General features: G+C 33.7%; 3 protein-coding genes across 7 annotated transcripts in view; 1 reads left to right on the top strand and 2 right to left on the bottom strand.

Moving 5' to 3' along the window:
- The window catches only part of LOC108563991 (sugar transporter SWEET1), a 4489-nt gene extending 1831 nt beyond the window's left edge, over positions 1-2658 (bottom strand). Inside the window, exons 1-4 of the mRNA XM_017922856.1 lie at positions 2514-2658; positions 2270-2450; positions 532-814; positions 338-457 (exon numbers count right to left, since the gene is read on the bottom strand). Coding sequence (XP_017778345.1) covers positions 338-457; positions 532-814; positions 2270-2439 — 573 coding nt within the window. The 5' untranslated portion in view covers positions 2440-2450; positions 2514-2658. The remainder of the gene's footprint in view (positions 1-337; positions 458-531; positions 815-2269; positions 2451-2513) is intronic.
- Positions 2659-2852: 194 nt separating this feature from the next.
- On the top strand, positions 2853-4414 carry LOC108563989 (COP9 signalosome complex subunit 5). Of its 3 annotated transcripts, none has more exons than XM_017922854.1 (5): positions 2853-3157; positions 3223-3457; positions 3517-3711; positions 3773-4040; positions 4124-4414. In XM_017922854.1, the coding sequence occupies exons 1-5, from the start codon at positions 2997-2999 to the stop codon at positions 4282-4284; spliced, it is 1020 nt and encodes a 339-aa protein (XP_017778343.1). In that variant the 5' UTR covers positions 2853-2996; the 3' UTR covers positions 4285-4414. The 3 variants fall into 3 exon arrangements, with proteins under 3 accessions (XP_017778343.1, XP_017778341.1, XP_017778340.1); XM_017922852.1 differs by having other exon boundaries at positions 4112-4414; XM_017922851.1 differs by having other exon boundaries at positions 2854-3157; positions 4103-4414.
- A 764-nt stretch (positions 4415-5178) lies between these two features.
- Positions 5179-13530, bottom strand: part of LOC108563986 (AP-1 complex subunit gamma-1) — a 16740-nt gene continuing 8388 nt past the window's right edge. For all 3 annotated transcript variants that reach the window (XM_017922847.1, XM_017922849.1, XM_017922848.1), the window contains 9 exons: positions 9646-9722; positions 8025-8120; positions 7427-7972; positions 7026-7369; positions 6610-6847; positions 6275-6551; positions 6052-6215; positions 5697-5789; positions 5179-5628 (listed from right to left, as the gene is read on the bottom strand). In XM_017922847.1, the coding sequence (XP_017778336.1) occupies positions 5527-5628; positions 5697-5789; positions 6052-6215; positions 6275-6551; positions 6610-6847; positions 7026-7369; positions 7427-7972; positions 8025-8120; positions 9646-9722 (1937 nt within the window). In that variant the 3' untranslated portion in view covers positions 5179-5526. The remainder of the gene's footprint in view (positions 5629-5696; positions 5790-6051; positions 6216-6274; positions 6552-6609; positions 6848-7025; positions 7370-7426; positions 7973-8024; positions 8121-9645; positions 9723-13530) is intronic.

The raw sequence follows: 13530 nt of genomic DNA, 5'->3' as shown, positions 1-13530 counted from the left end.
TGCAGTTACTTGTCCCATTCACATTACGTTACTTGGCAATACTTAGTTAAATACTTATTGATCAACTAACTGTATATAGTTACTTGTCCCGTTCACCTTACGTTATTTGGCAATACTTAGTCAAGTACTTATAGATCAACTAACAGTATGTAGTTACTTGTCCAGTTCATCTTACGTTACTTGGCAATACTTAGTCAAGTACTTATCGATCAACTAACTACATGTAGTTACTAGTCTGCTTCATCTTACGCAATTATAAGAAATTTGCAAAGTTGCACCAACTTTCTAGGAATTAGTAACGAAATTTGAATATTGCATTGCAATTTCAGATACTTACAACCATAAAGCTGTTAAGTAAAATTATTCCGTACAGCAGCCACAGGAAGGAAACGATGGTTCCCATCAGCGTCAAGGGAAAGGGAATGGCGGAGGCATCTTCGTTCTTGATCATGGATTTCTGTTTTGAATTAAAGCAAAACAACAAATTTGAAAATAAAATTGAGTTCATTGAGTAGAAGAATCATCTCTTACGATTTCTATCAGAGGGCTTCCCATCAATAGAAGCATGAGGACGGTGACGATGAGACCGTATCTGTATTCCAAGTTATTGGGGTCTTCGTAGGCGACGTAAGAGAGGAGAACTACGATCAGAGCGGAACCCTTGAGACAGGGTCGAAACACCTCTTCCATCTTGTTCTTCGAGTAGAAGATATAGAACGCCAGGTAGATGGTGTTCAGAAGGATTGCAGCCACGTTCACATTGAACATGTTCTTATCCTGCAGAATCATCGAGAATTTCAACACCAAAATCCCACTGCAACATCAATTAAGAGAAAAATGAAAAAGAATTAAAATTAAGTTTACTAACCAAAAGTTGTATACAAACTTTAGGTTTGATAGAAATGTCACAAGTACTTGTCCAAGTTGTCAATTATATTTATACAATAAGTGTGTTTCCTCAAAAGAGAAATTGAAGATATTACCATTGCAATTTAATTAAATCTCAAATAATACTACTAATTGAAATCAATGAATAAAATGATAAATTTACTTTTAGCACCAAGTGGTGCAAGACAAAAAAAATTGATATGCATAAAAAATCAATGCATAGTTTTAATGAATTTGTTAATTAGAAGGTGTTAATTCCTCTTTCCTGGACATTTTCTAGAAAATTAAGATACAATTAAAAAGGTGGTACAATGCGTGTACCCCTGAAAGAGTTAAAGTTAAATGTTCATAATATCTAGTGTGTACTAAAAATTTGATAATTTACTAAAAATAAAACATATTTGGCTTAAGAGTTGAATCCATCCAAGAAATATCCCCAACAAACGCTGCTTAACTTTGATAAGCTGTCAAATATCAATCATTTAATTAATGTATCTTATACACCATCATTTACAGTGCCTACTATATTTCATTCATTAATAACAATACGAGATTTGTCTACGTACTAAAAGGCACGTAACCATTCATGCTTTTTTTTTAAAAAATACAGATTTCATTAATTTCATCACAAAACCGGATTTCTACTATTCCAGCAACAGAAATATCTTATGCTATTGTCGTATTTTTCTTGCGTAATATCAACGATGGAATTGAATAAAAGGAAACGTTTGATTATCACAAATTGACTTCAATAAATGCTTCAACCTTAAATTCCACATCGTGTCTCTAATTAATAACAACAAAAAATAAAGTAGAAGCAAAACATTAAAACTTTCCACATAGCCTTATTATAAAACAATCCAGGTTTCAACACGAACGTAAGCTATAACCTTACGTAAACACCGAAAAAAATTGCTATATAAGTTTTTAAAAAAAAATGCTTATCTTGTTTTCAACAATTATACGCATATCTGAATATTTTTTTGTTTGCAACTATAATAATCTTTCAATTTATGGTTAATTGCGCATTTACTGTTTATAAGTAATTAATATGCTTAGTTTAAGTGATAATTAAAAAAAGTAAAGTTTACTGTTACAACTTTATGTTGATTGATTGGTTGATATATGTTTTTTTTCTCTTAGATGATGAATTTGTACTGTAATTTGTAAATAATAGATTTAAGTGTTTTTATGTGATTCTTATAAGATTATTCAATGACAGTGAGATAAGATTCAAAAACTTGTGTATATTTTGCATGCCTATCTCAAGGACAAGTCAAATTAATTAGAATCACTGATGTGTGTATGTGCATAATAGAGAAAGCAATGTCCTTGACTTTGTCCAAGGGATTCTGGGTTGAATGTATTTCGAGCAACATACATTACCACACCTCCAATGAAAGGCAGGGCTCCGATACCATTGGTGCTCTTCCTCTTGTAGATGTCATAGCAGATGAAGGTGCCTGAGAAGAACTGCAGGATGGTGACGACGCTGGCCGTGACACCGACCTCCTCCTTGTAGGGCTGCAGCAGGTTGGATAGGGCTTCCATAGCTGCTCACTCTGCAAAGGCACGCAACGTACTGAATACAGATAGCAAAGCGATATGATAAATGAAAGTCGTACCTGCGTTTGGGGAGGAATGCGAAGCGTCAGCGCGAATAAATCGAACAGGCAGACGAATTATGGATCTAATTTGATTTCATTGGCATTTTTCGCATCACGCACAACGTGTCAACATTTATAAAACGCGCCTCAACAAATTTTCAAATACATTCAAATTAAACAGGCAGACCAATCTGAGAATACTAAAAACATGCATTGATATATGCAATCCGTTTAACACCTAGTTTAAGAATCAATTCCGATTTAAAGATACATTTAAAGTTGCCGTTAAGTTACAAGTAAGCTCCAAAAAAAAAATAATATTTAACTTTGGTATGCCTGGTAAAATGCATCAATTGGCTTAAAGTTGAGCTTTCTTGTGGTTGGTAGCAGCGGCCATCAACGAACCGGTTTTGACAATCAAGAAAAACATTAGAATCTTGGATGATATTTGGTTAACGTCGATTATTTATTTCAATCCTGATCTAGTGTTTCCTTTCGAAGATGTCGCAGCCAGGAACCAGCACGGATTCCCAAGCGACCATCGCTCAGAAGACTTGGGAGCTCTGCAACAATGTGGAGACTGCGAACACTGTTGATGAAATCTACAGATTCGATAAGCAGCAGCAGCAGGACATTCTGATGGCTAAACCGTGGGAAAAAGAGTATGTCATGCTTACACAGTATATATATTGATCATGATTTTATTAACTTGCCTTTTTTTTTGTAGCCCGAACTTCTTTAAGGATATCAGGATCTCAGCTTTGGCTCTGCTCAAGATGGTCATGCATGCCAGATCCGGTGGTACTTTGGAAGTAATGGGTCTGCTGCTGGGTAAGGTGGATGGCAACACTATGTTTGTCATGGATTCTTTTGCTCTGCCAGTGGAGGGTACAGAGACCAGGGTGAATGCTCAGGCTCAAGCTTACGAGTATATGAGCTCATACATCACCTCAGCTAAATTGGTAATTATTCATTGGATTTTGTGCATTTTCTTCATAATTAAATTGTTTTAAATTGACAGGTTGGAAGGGAGGAGAATGCTATTGGATGGTATCACAGTCATCCAGGATACGGATGCTGGTTGTCTGGTATTGATGTCTCCACTCAAATGACCAATCAGAGCTACCAAGAGCCTTTTGTTGCTATTGTTATTGATCCAGTCCGCACTATTTCCTCTGGCAAAGTTTGCCTAGGAGCTTTCAGAACATACCCAAAGGTATTGAACTACACTTTTCCAATAATTAAATGATTCTAATCATTTTTTTTTACTTTTTCAGGGTTACAAATGTCAAAATGAAGAACCGTCAGAGTATCAAACTATTCCGCTGAACAAAATCGAAGATTTCGGCGTGCACTGCAAGCAGTACTATTCATTGGAGGTGACCTATTTCAAGTCCGCTCTGGATCGGAGGCTTCTGGATTCCTTGTGGAACAAATACTGGGTGAATACTCTAAGCTCGTCCAGTCTTCTGACCAACGCGGACTACACAACCGGTCAGATATTCGATCTGTCAGAGAAACTGGAGCAATCAGAAGCGTCTCTAGGTAAAATATCCTATCATCACCATCGTCCATTAACACATGCCATGTAATGCATTATTAACTAGGTAGAGGAGGTTTTATGGTAGGTGGCACCGATCCCCATGAGAAGAGAAGCGAAGACAAGCTGCTCAAGGCAACCAAGGACAGTTGCAAGACTACCATCGAGATCATCCACGGATTGATGGCTCAGATGATCAAGGATAGACTGTTCAACGGCAACTGCACCAACGCCGTCACCAATCACTGATTTCGACTGCATTCAGATTCATCGTTGTAATTATTCGCAAAACGCATATACTTCAAAATTCGCGATGATAATAATAAGTGAAATATCCTAATTTAAGTCCTTTAATTAATAAACACTATAGTTTCATTTACTTGTAATTTATTACAAAAAATTACCTAATGCACCCACCAGTTTCATTTAAAAAAATACAATTTAATTCATTGATTCACCAATTTCCAACAGATTAGAAACAATATGAAATTAGACCCATTAAGGAAATCTATAAAGAAATAATTCTAACAATTTGTATCATTTAGGACGGAAATCAATTTGCTTTCTCACGCACGTTTATGCAACCGAAAGCACAGTTCACGTGACGGCAGTGTGCGCGTTTCCATAAACATGCATAACTATGATTGAAATAAGTAAATTGCATAAAAATCACCGTACGTAACAAACTGTAAAGAATAAAACGGGATTAAGAAATGCATATTATTTACATGTTTATTAATTAATTATTCTAATATGGACGTAAATAACATGATAAATATAAATGTAACAAGCAAAGATATCGAATCAAAGTATAATATAAGACAATCTGCATTCACAAAGTATCTTTATGATACGAACGCGCGTACATAAAGATATACAACGCAGAACGTTTGTTTCCCAAAAGAAAGAAAATAATAATATATATGTAGAATAATAACTAACAAGGAAATAATAATAATATACGAAATATATATAAATACTTTTTCAGTGTTTTTTTTTATCGCGTATCGGATTTAAAAAATAAAAAGACAACATTATTTTTGGGCCCTTTAAAAATTAATTAAGTACTAACAAAAAGTAGTTAAACAAAAAAAAACAAATAAATGTTATTATATATATATACACGGTGTCTCACTAAACGAAAATTCAACTAAATCTAACGATTGGAGAGAAAAATAAAAATCAACAAGAACAAAAAAAATATATATATATAGATATTTCTTTTTGTGTCGGTATCGAAATGTACAGACTTGTTTATAGACTTATAGTGAATTTAGGTGAATCCGTATTTTGCTCTTATACTCTTATTATTAACAAACATTTGCTTTTGCATCGGAAATTAAAAATTTAAATTAACTCGAAATAAAGGAATATGTATATATATATATATGTATATAAAAAAACCTTTTTTTTTTTCAAATGACCCGCCCGATCTCTCACCTCGACGCCCGCCCTTCACTTCCCTTCTTCGTCCATTTAGCCAAGCATTCGTCAATCCCAGATGTCCGTGGGGAAGGTATTCACCTCGGTCTGCTCTTGCACCTGGTTACCATCAATGGAATAGGAAATTCGCAGTCTCATCCGCAACATGCTCTGTTTTTTTGATAAATTAAAGAATGGTTGTTAATTTTTAGATCTGCTTGTATGAATTGTTCACTTACTTTCGAGGGGTTCACGACCCTCAGTACTTGCGTCACCACGCCGTTAGGTAAGATCACCGTGCCAGAGGGAGATAACATTTGTAATTGGAATGACTGAAAATCGAAGAAGAAAAATAGAGGTAAATATTTGCATTAACATGAACAATAATGACTCCTACTCTTTAGTTGTCATGTATCCAATACTACCAGATACTTATCAAATACAATAAAACGTAAAAAAACATTGCTTTTGTAAAAAGTAATAGTTACAATACTTGTCATGATACTTGTCAAGTATCAAGTAGTTGTCAAATACAATAAAAACGTGGTGTCAAAAGTAAGAATGTAAATATTATAAATACGGATATAAACTTACTTTAGGAACAGCAGCTTGGAACAGAAACTCGGACATATTCGATAACGTGTTGTTGGTCGCAGTCACGTTGATCGAAACCGTATTGTTATCCATCTTTTCTAATGCGAACATTATCTTCAGACCGTCCTTGTCGAAAGCATTAAGAGTGGGCAAGTCTTGTTCTACTTTAAAATTAATCGAAATTTTAGCAAATTAGATTCTGATTACCATTACAAATACTAACCACTGAGGATGTTCGTGCTCAAGAAATCGCCGGTCAAGAAATTTGAGTTATTCGTGATTGGCATTTGAATAGGATTGTTGTTTTCCAGTATTAAGCCTATACCCGTGTTGGTGGTATCGTTGGTCATAGGGGTTACGGACAGCGTGTCCAGACCTCCCAGCAAATCCAGCAGATCCTGATTATTGCTATTAGATACAGGTTGCGTGGGCATCGGATTGTTCGGTTTGATGATATCCAGGTCGCTGCTATCGCTTCCCAGCAGATCCAGAAGAGCATTCTGCAAATATTATGAATATAAAACCTTTAAATCGTAAGAGGTTTAAGACTTGACTTACAGATTCCGTATTCCTATGCTGCGGACTGTCGTCCAGTTTCATTTCGTGCATGTCTGATTCTCCGTTCGTCTGCATCTCATCGTCGGTCTGACGGTTCAGCTCCATCGGAGGCATTCGTTCCAGGAGGGCGGACCTCAAGCTTTCGTGCTTTCCGAAGAGCTGCGAGAATTCCACGCCCCTTTGCTGCAGTTCAATGTTTAAGCTCGATGAAAACGTGCTGACGATTTGTTGAATTTTACTGCAAAAAACACAATTAGAATTAAGTAACATATTGATACGGTTTAGATCAAAATCCCAACACTGAGAATCCCGAGAATATCAAAATTTATATAGATCCTATTGATGCATGAGATTAAGTCTGACAATAGACGCATTACAGACACACTTTTTTATTGGAATAAGAATTTAATACTTACTTGGTCGAAGTGAATCTTGTGCTGAGTTTCGTCAATGAAGTGAGTGTGTACTGCTTGGTGACGGTGTTGTTTTGTGGCGACCACAGCAGTTTCTGGTACAAATCGATGACCTCATCCTCTGAGGGTTTCACAACGTCACTGGTGTCTTCCACGGAGGCGGATAAGAGCAGATCCCCAAATTCACCGATGGCCCACGTGGCAACAGAGATCAGCGGCTGCTTGTCGGTCACATCCTCCGAAAGGGCCTTCCACAGCTGCAAGGTAATGTAGGCCTGCTGCGAGGTGGTCTCGGAAATCAGCTGTATCGTGCACGTAATAACATCATCGCGCACGTAGTTTCCAGCCTAAAGAAGCTCACATTTAGTAAAAGTAATAGGAATTGATAGGTGTTATATACTTACAGCAACTAGTACTTTGAGCAACGTGTCCAGATGCCATTTCTTATTAGGTGAGTAACGTTCGGCGGAGAGGACGATGTTCGAGGAGCACTGCGCCTTGAACTCGGGATCTGCCTTCTCCAGGAACGTCAACAGTTCCTTCATCATCGTCCTGATGTTCTGGGTATTGATCAAAGCGAATGAAAGTTCCATGGCGCGTTTTCGAATAGACACGTCCGGATCCTTCAGACACTCGAGGATAGTCGATCTGTGCCTCTGCACGGCCGATGTATCCACGTGCACGGTTCTCAGCAGCGTGTTCAGAGCCACGTAACGGATGTTCTTATCATTATTCAACAGAAATCTACCTAGAATGTTAACAGCTAATACTCTCAAGCCGCCCTCGGACTTGATGTCCATGATGGAGAGGACCGTTTCGTATAGGATAGTGTTGCCGACGTTCTTGCTAGTCTCCGTGTTCGTAGCCACTTGAGCAAGGATATCGTTCATCGCTTCGGATGCGTCCACATCGTTCTTACCCAAAACTCGCAACAATTTCAAAATTTTTACCTAAAACCAAATAATTATAGTAATAAAACACGGTAAGATTCTTCAATATTACCTGTAAAAACGGATCGCTGACACCGGAAACGTCGTGCTCTGGGGAATACCCGGCCAATATAAGATTCTTCAGGATGCGAACCAGATTCGGAACGATCTGCAAAACAGTAGCATTAAAAACAACAATCCGAAAGAGAGAAATAAAAACATAGTAGATGATGGTTTCAAGTAATAAAAAAAAACAGAAGCTCCATGAATGATTTCGAACACACAACTTCATCTGGATCAAAAATAAATAAATAAAACATCAACATTTAGTTGGAGAAGCAAATGAAACCCAAACACTCCACTTCCTTTCATTTCGATTTAGATATGATCATGATTTCAGCACAATTATGATTTCTTCGCTGTTTTCTTTTATACCTTCAAGTGCTTAGTATATATATACAGGATGTCACAAGTATTTTTTTTCTATACCAATTTGGAAAGTCTAGAATTAATGTAAGTGGTATAAAATCAATGATTTTATTAAAAGACAACATGAAAATACTTTCCTTGTGCATTTTACAGCCACAATTCTATAATCGATCAATGATTCTAAACTTAATACTGTGGAACCTCGCTTAACGAGCATTTCGCTGAACGAGCAAAATAAATTGTAAGAAAAATTACTCGCTTAACGAGCGACGTTTCTCATAACGAGTGACGATGGGAAGAGAAGTCCAGGATTGGGCGCATGCTACATCATTTTTAAAACTTGTGTATAAATATTATGTGTATTTTTGAATATGTTTCACTATACAAGTAAATATCCGGAAATTTTGGAACGGATTAAACTCGTTAAGCGAGGTTCCACTGCATTTTATTTTTGGTATTGATCTATGTTGGAAACATTCAATCAAATTACATTACTGCGATTATCAATGTGTAATTCATTCAATAATTATATGTGAGACACCCTGTATATATTCGTTTGTTAAATAATCAAAACACTCAAAGAGGAACGTCCAAACCAAAACCAATCACGAAATAATGAATGAATATCGGTGACGCCAAAAGCATCGGATCAATTCAATTGGATCGAAGCGAATTGCGTTTCGTTAATTGTTTAACGCTGTTAACGCAATGTCATTTCGAAAGTTTATTTTAGTTGGTTCGTATTACACATTTCAGTATAAACAAACGAGTCGACACGCTTCGCTAATAAAAAGTTAAATAAAAAAAAACGAGACATGAAAATAAAAGCAAATTAACGACAACTTTGGTAGAAAATAAAATAAACCGTTCAATTAGCACCCAATTGCTTCTTTACAATTCATTTCATTATTTCGTGGTAAAATTTACGCTAAACGTTTTCTTTCTTATTATATAATATTTTTTTTGGGTTTTTGTACGAGAAGCTTTCAAACAAAGCGAAATGAGAGACATTAATAAGAGCGTACCTCACGAAAAGAGCAGTCCTAAACAAAATCACTAACGTTAGATCAGTTCGGATGGGATAAGAAATAACACAAAAAAAGTAAATAAATAAACAATACTGGCAACGATATGTACATAAAGTATTTTGGTCACCTAGACGATACACAAAAATTGTTAAAGAGTATTTACACATTGCGAAAAACTAATTTTAGTTGATCGAAATCGAAAGAAGTATCGGGGAAAATTGATGAAACGCAACTTACTTTTTTGAAATGGTTCAACGTGTCCGGACTGTTCTCGCACATTTCCGTGATCAAGGTGACTCCAGTAATCAAAACACCTGAAAAAATTATGAAAAATATAATTATTACTTCGGTTCTGATCAAAATCTCGACAATTAATATAAAATATAATGTCGGGATTTTCACTATGTCGGGTTCCAATTATTTTTTAAAGATATACGTCGAGAAAACAATTGTTTAGTTACAAAAATTGTGAAGTAATATTTTTGAACGTAAAATTATGTTTCTGTGTAGATTAATAAAATCATATTATTATTGTAATATTTCCTCACATTACCATTAAGATACCATAAGTGTATTTGGTAGGAAAGAAGTATTAGGTTTGGAAAGTAGCCAAGATGGACAAATGTGGTCAATAATTTATATATATAACAAACTTTGAAATCACCATTAAACTGGAATAATTTACTCCATTATGTAAATAAAGTACTTTCCATTATTTTGAATAGCCAAATAATTTATTGAATAAATATTTTTGTATATTCGCACTAACGAACCTGACGTTTATACAAAAGTGAATATTCATGGATACGTACATTATATAATATAACTAAAGCATTTTTTCAATATTTTAAACAACAAAATTATTTATTCCCAATTTTTGTAATCGTTAACTGCAATTTATATTGTATTTCAATAATTTGGTTTGTAAATGTAATTTTAAAAAATTCTCATGTCCGTATTTAAGAAAGATAATTAATGTTATTAAATCCACGCAAGACTTAGTAGGAAAACTATTACGTGTTAAAGTCAACTAAATCGAGTTTTGCTAATATAAAACACACAAATACGGACATAACATTGCTTTCCACTCAATTACGTTTTACCTGTACTTCAAACGGTAACACGAGCGCACGTTAATTGAAATTTACGATACGATATTAATAAGATTACATATGAGAATTTATAATTTAATTGAGTCACGCAACTTGATTTCTTCCATATTTATGTCTATATTCAATCAAGTATTAAAAAAATGAATTTTTATATGTGCATTGGTTAAGATCTTAGCAAGCATCCAATTTGTAACGTCAAAATATGTTGCTTAACTTTAGTAAGCTATCAAAAATAAATATGAAATTCTTCTAAACATAAAAATGTAGTGTTAATTTAGACTAATAACAAATATTTCTTCAATTTCTACCTATTTGGTGAAGGGTATCTTAGCAATTAGTAATGTCAAAATATGTTGCTTAACTTTAATTAGTTGTCAAAAATAAATATGATTTTCTTCTAAACAGACCAAAAGTGTCAAAAACTGTATTGTCAATTCAGACTAGTAACAAATATTTCTTCAATTTGTACCTATTTGGTGAAGGATATCTTAGCAATTAGTAATGTCAAAATATGTTGCTTAACTTTGGTTAGTTGTCAAAAATAAATACGTGTCAATAAATGTAGTGTCAATTCAGATCAGTAATAATTATTTCTTAAATTTGTACCTAGTTGGTGAAGGATATTTTAGGAACCATCCAATTATTAATGTCAAAATATGTTGCTTAACTTTAGTAAGCTGTCAAAAAAACCGTTTTTTTTCTAAACTGACCAAACGCGTCAATAAAAATAGTGTCAAGTGAGACAAATATTTCTTAAATTTGTACCTAGTTGATGAAGAGCAACCATCCAAATAATGACAAAATATGTTGCTTAACTTTAAGCTATCAATTGTACTGTCAATTAAGACTAGTAACAAATATGTCTACAATTTAGGTTGATGAAGAATTTCTTAACTACCATCCAATTAGTAATGCCAAAATATGTTAATAACTTTCGTAAACTATCAAAAATTCGATTTTTCTTCTAGACTGAGCAAACATGCCAATAAATGTAGTGTAAATTCGGTATAGTAACAAATATTTCATCAACCTAGTTGGTGAAGGGTATTTTAGCAACTATCCAAATAGTAATGTCAAAATATATTGCTTAACTTTAAGCTACCAAAAAGACGATTTTCTTCTAAATTGGTCACACGTATCAATAATTGTACTGTCAATTAAGACTAGTACAAATATGTCAACAATTTGATGATGGATATCTTAACTACCATCAAATTAGTAATGCCAAAATATGTTAATAACTTTCGTAAACTATCAAAAATTCGATTTTTCTTCCAAATTGAGCAAACGTGCCAAAAAAATGTAGGTCAATTCGGTATAGTAACAAATATTTCTTCAACTTAGTTGGTGAAGGGTATATTAGCAACCATCGAAATAGTAATGTCAAAATATGTTGCTTAACTTTAAGCTATCAAAAAGACGATTTTCTTCTAAATTGGTCAGACGTATCAATAATTGTACTGTCAATTAAGACTAGTAACAAATATGTCTACAATTTGATGAAGGATATCTTAACTACCATCCAATTAGTAATGCCAAAATGTGTTATTAACTTTTGTAAGCTATAAAAAATTCTATTTTTCTTCTAAAGTGAGCAAACATGCCAATAAATGTAGTCAATTCGGTATAGTAACAAATATTTCATCAATCTAGTTGGTGAAGGGTACATTAACAACCATCCAAATAGTAATGTCAAAATATGTTGCTTAACTTTGATAAGCTGTCAAACATCAAAAACTCAATTTTAAACAAATGTTACTAACACTGTACAATGCAATTTAAATTAATTTAATACAAGAATATTTAAATTAAAACAAAAACATTTTTCGATATCCTTGAAAGCACAATCATCGATGCAAATATACAGCGAAGAGGAGATACATATTAAGTGCGCATTAACGTTGATTGCAAATTAAAAATGAAAACTTTTAATGACATATTAAAACAAGTACATTTTCCAACGATTAACCGAGTTCGTTCAACTCTCTGTTAATTTCTCTCCCGTAATCTCCGCAATGTGGGTTTGCATCACCTGTCACGCGTGGCAGAATGATTAAATTATCTGGCAAGTTGTTAAACGAACGATCAAATCATAATTGCAACGCGCATTTGTTCATTTGTTTTCATTGAACAAAAATAACAGCAAATAATACACATTATCACAATTTAAAAAGAAAATGATTATTGTGAAATTATAGACCAATTTTGAATATTTAGTTCAACCTTAGTTGAAATGAGTATTAATATATTATTAAACAGTTAGGTCGGCCTGCTCGAAATTATTATGTAATCACTACATATTTAAAGTAATCTAGGTCATCGTATTCAAAATCTACCTCCAACTAAATTTTATCTTAGTAAAAAAAAGTTTAATCCAAAAAATACAGCAATCTTTTCTTTGTTATCATCGTCATAGCATACAATTCGTTGGAGTCGTAAAAATTATTATATAATTATTTAAAAACTATGTGAGAGATACACGATTTGTTACGTTTTTACGAGCATTGTTCTACGCACGTAATTGATAATTTTAATACATACAAAATTACAGAAAATATACTTTTTTAAAACTTTGTATGCAATATTAGAAAATTAATTTCAACTGTAAAATTATTAAGAATTCAACATTATTTTCACATAAAATTGTCACTTTTATTGTACGAAAGAAAACAAGATATTTCTTTCAAAAAGACAGAATTTACTACTGTGATTTAAAACGAAAGTTAATGCAAAGAGTTTTACTTCAAATAAAAATTATGAACAATTATTATTTATTATATCGTTATAATTGATGATTTAATTACTTCAACCTTGTTCTCTGCACGATAATGGCATTTGTTCGTTCGCAATTACAAAAGCCCGTAAAATGTTGCATAGCGGTGAACTTTTGGCACAACAACGTGCATTTTTAAAGACTATGCGACACAGCACTTAAGTTATTCCCATATAAAGTCAACATACACAAATTGTCGTACGCTAAGCGAATGTAATAGTAAATATTCTTATATAT

Source organism: Nicrophorus vespilloides, unplaced genomic scaffold (assembly GCF_001412225.1).
Source record: "Nicrophorus vespilloides isolate i.1.1-1 unplaced genomic scaffold, Nicve_v1.0, whole genome shotgun sequence".
NCBI classification, from domain to species: domain Eukaryota; kingdom Metazoa; phylum Arthropoda; class Insecta; order Coleoptera; family Silphidae; genus Nicrophorus; species Nicrophorus vespilloides.
The sequence above is the reverse complement of the archived record's forward strand: the minus strand, read 5'-3'. Positions and strand labels throughout refer to the sequence as shown.

Coding starts and splice junctions, on each gene's coding strand:
- LOC108563989 (XM_017922851.1), top strand. CDS start 2,997: ATGTCGCAGCCAGGAACCAGCACGGATTCCCAAGCGACCATCGCTCAG. Junction 3,458..3,516: donor ACATCACCTCAGCTAAATTG/GTAATTATTCAT, acceptor TTAAATTGACAG/GTTGGAAGGGAGGAGAATGC. Junction 3,712..3,772: donor CTTTCAGAACATACCCAAAG/GTATTGAACTAC, acceptor TTACTTTTTCAG/GGTTACAAATGTCAAAATGA.